The 2,055-nt window shown below is 48.7% G+C and overlaps 1 protein-coding gene across 1 annotated transcript in view; it reads right to left on the bottom strand.

The window, feature by feature from the left end:
• Positions 1-1,563, bottom strand: part of EMH_0078240 (ABC1 family beta-lactamase, putative) — a gene marked incomplete at both ends in the record, with an annotated part of 3,724 nt that extends 2,161 nt beyond the window's left edge. The window contains 6 exons of the mRNA XM_013499969.1: positions 3-53; positions 183-263; positions 562-653; positions 839-924; positions 1,263-1,335; positions 1,528-1,563. Coding sequence (XP_013355423.1) covers positions 3-53; positions 183-263; positions 562-653; positions 839-924; positions 1,263-1,335; positions 1,528-1,563 — 419 coding nt within the window. The remainder of the gene's footprint in view (positions 1-2; positions 54-182; positions 264-561; positions 654-838; positions 925-1,262; positions 1,336-1,527) is intronic.
• Positions 1,564-2,055: the final 492 nt, after the last annotated feature.

Below are 2,055 nucleotides of genomic sequence, written 5' to 3'. Positions count from 1 at the left end.
GGACGGGGTAGCAGAGGCCACTGCCTATGGCTGTGACGACGCCGAAGGAGAGACTGAGCAGCGCAGCAACATTCAACAGCAACATTTTGTCTTTTAGGGTTTCAGCTTTCTAGCGTGATGCTCAGCTGCTCTCCGGGGCGACGGCGGCAAAGCACCATAAAAGGACTCATCACGCAACTTACCAGAAAAGGAAACAACTATGCAGCGTCAGGGCAGACATAACAAGGCCAATGCTCATCACAGAACCCCCCAAAAGAGTTGCCCTGCAGCAGTCCAACCACACCCCCAACGCAGAATATACGTGTAAATAACATTGGTGTACGCTTCAGCAGCGGTTTAAAAAAAAAGCAAACAAGGTGTGTCTTAGAGAGAATATGATTAAACAGTAGGAACTGCGTCAGTATGCTACTTCTAGAAAGAAGAACACAACAACTACTACCACGGCAATTTATATAGACACATATGTAATGTTGTGCACTTCTATATGTACGATATATATATTATATTCATCGATGGTAACTTGTATACAACGTATTTCACTAGAAGTTGCACTGTACGCACTTCGAGGGGCCCAGAGTCCTGTGCAGCCTCCCCCCAAAGAAGCCGGCAATGCCCTGCACCAGCACTGCGGAGACGTAGAGGATAAGACCATCCTACAGACAACAAAATAAGAGAAAACCGAAGCGCTGAATGTCTGTATAAGAGAGAAAGAGAGGTATTTCTGCTGGCATCGGCCTCATCATTCACCTACAGCTTGAGGAAAAGAGCGGGCTAAGCCTTCAAATATACAAAACGTTTTTGGGTTTTGTGTTTAAATATTCAGTATCTCTCTACTTACGTGGTAACGAAGAGATGACGTCGGCTGCAGCAAACGCATGTAGGCGATGATCAGAGGTGCGATGTTCCCGAAGGCGTGTAGACTGCCTGCAACACCGCCCAACACAACAGCAAGAAAAACACAGCAGCGACGAGAAAAGTAGCAGCAACAACCACGAGAATAAAGACAACAAGGATTACAATGACACCAATAGATTCTCACCAACAAAAAAGGAGCAACAAAAACAACAACAACTATAATAACGCCGTCTGCGGCCCTGGGTATCCGCGGCCCTGCTGTGCAAACAGCCAGTTTTTGTTTACTGCATTCAAATCCCTCGTGAGTAGATTGATCACCACCAGTATTAAGAGCGTCTGCTTCTCAATACAAAACAATCATAACACTATACCCTAGACCCTTCGTGGTAGACAAGCAATGCTCTCACCGAGGGTCAGATGAATCAGAAAGGCCCCCACTAGGGCCATGTGTGCGCGGCATTTCTGCGCGCCGACCGGTGCCTGTGGAGAAACAAGAGATACATAGAGGAGGCAGAGATATCATCAACTGCATGGTTTGTATTGGGTCGTCTGCGGTGTTATATTATAAGATATGCAACGTAGCCCGCGCTGTACAACTCACCTTGGGGCAGGCGGCGGCGACGCTCTCGCCATACATTTTGCCGATTTTNTAGCCCGCGCTGTACAACTCACCTTGGGGCAGGCGGCGGCGACGCTCTCGCCATACATTTTGCCGATTTTTTCCTCGCGAGGTCCGCTCCAGATACTTCAAGATACACACCAAGTGGCGGGATTCGTCGATTATATCTGCAGGGTGATGATGGGGAGGAAGATTCTGTCTAGACAGCCGAAACCATGTGCTCGCCGAGCTCATACAGCGACAAATGAAGACCCTCCCTTCCCCTCCTAGCGGCTCGGAATCAGGAGGAAGCGTACTAGCAGACAACAAGGAACAAGAGGTGAAACGTCAGAGTCGAAAATGAGGAGAAATTGCCACGGCGACAGCGCCGACGGTCGCCGAAGGCATCGTCGGGGTGTTAGTGGGTGGAAAGCGCTCTCACAGGAGGCGTCTTTCCGGGAATACACAAAAGCTTGAATTCAAAAACGAATCTCGCGATAAAAATAATTAAATTTAATTTAAATCCAACTGTGTGCAGCCGTTCCCCTTGGTGAGCTCAGATCGAGATGAGTTGCAGACACGGGATGTACACCCGGGCGCTA

Source organism: Eimeria mitis, genomic scaffold, assembly GCF_000499745.2.
Source record: "Eimeria mitis Houghton genomic scaffold, Emh_scaff4880, whole genome shotgun sequence".
Taxonomy (NCBI): Eukaryota; Apicomplexa; class Conoidasida; order Eucoccidiorida; family Eimeriidae; genus Eimeria; species Eimeria mitis.
Note: the sequence above shows the minus strand (reverse complement) of the source record. Positions and strands in the feature narration are given on the sequence as shown.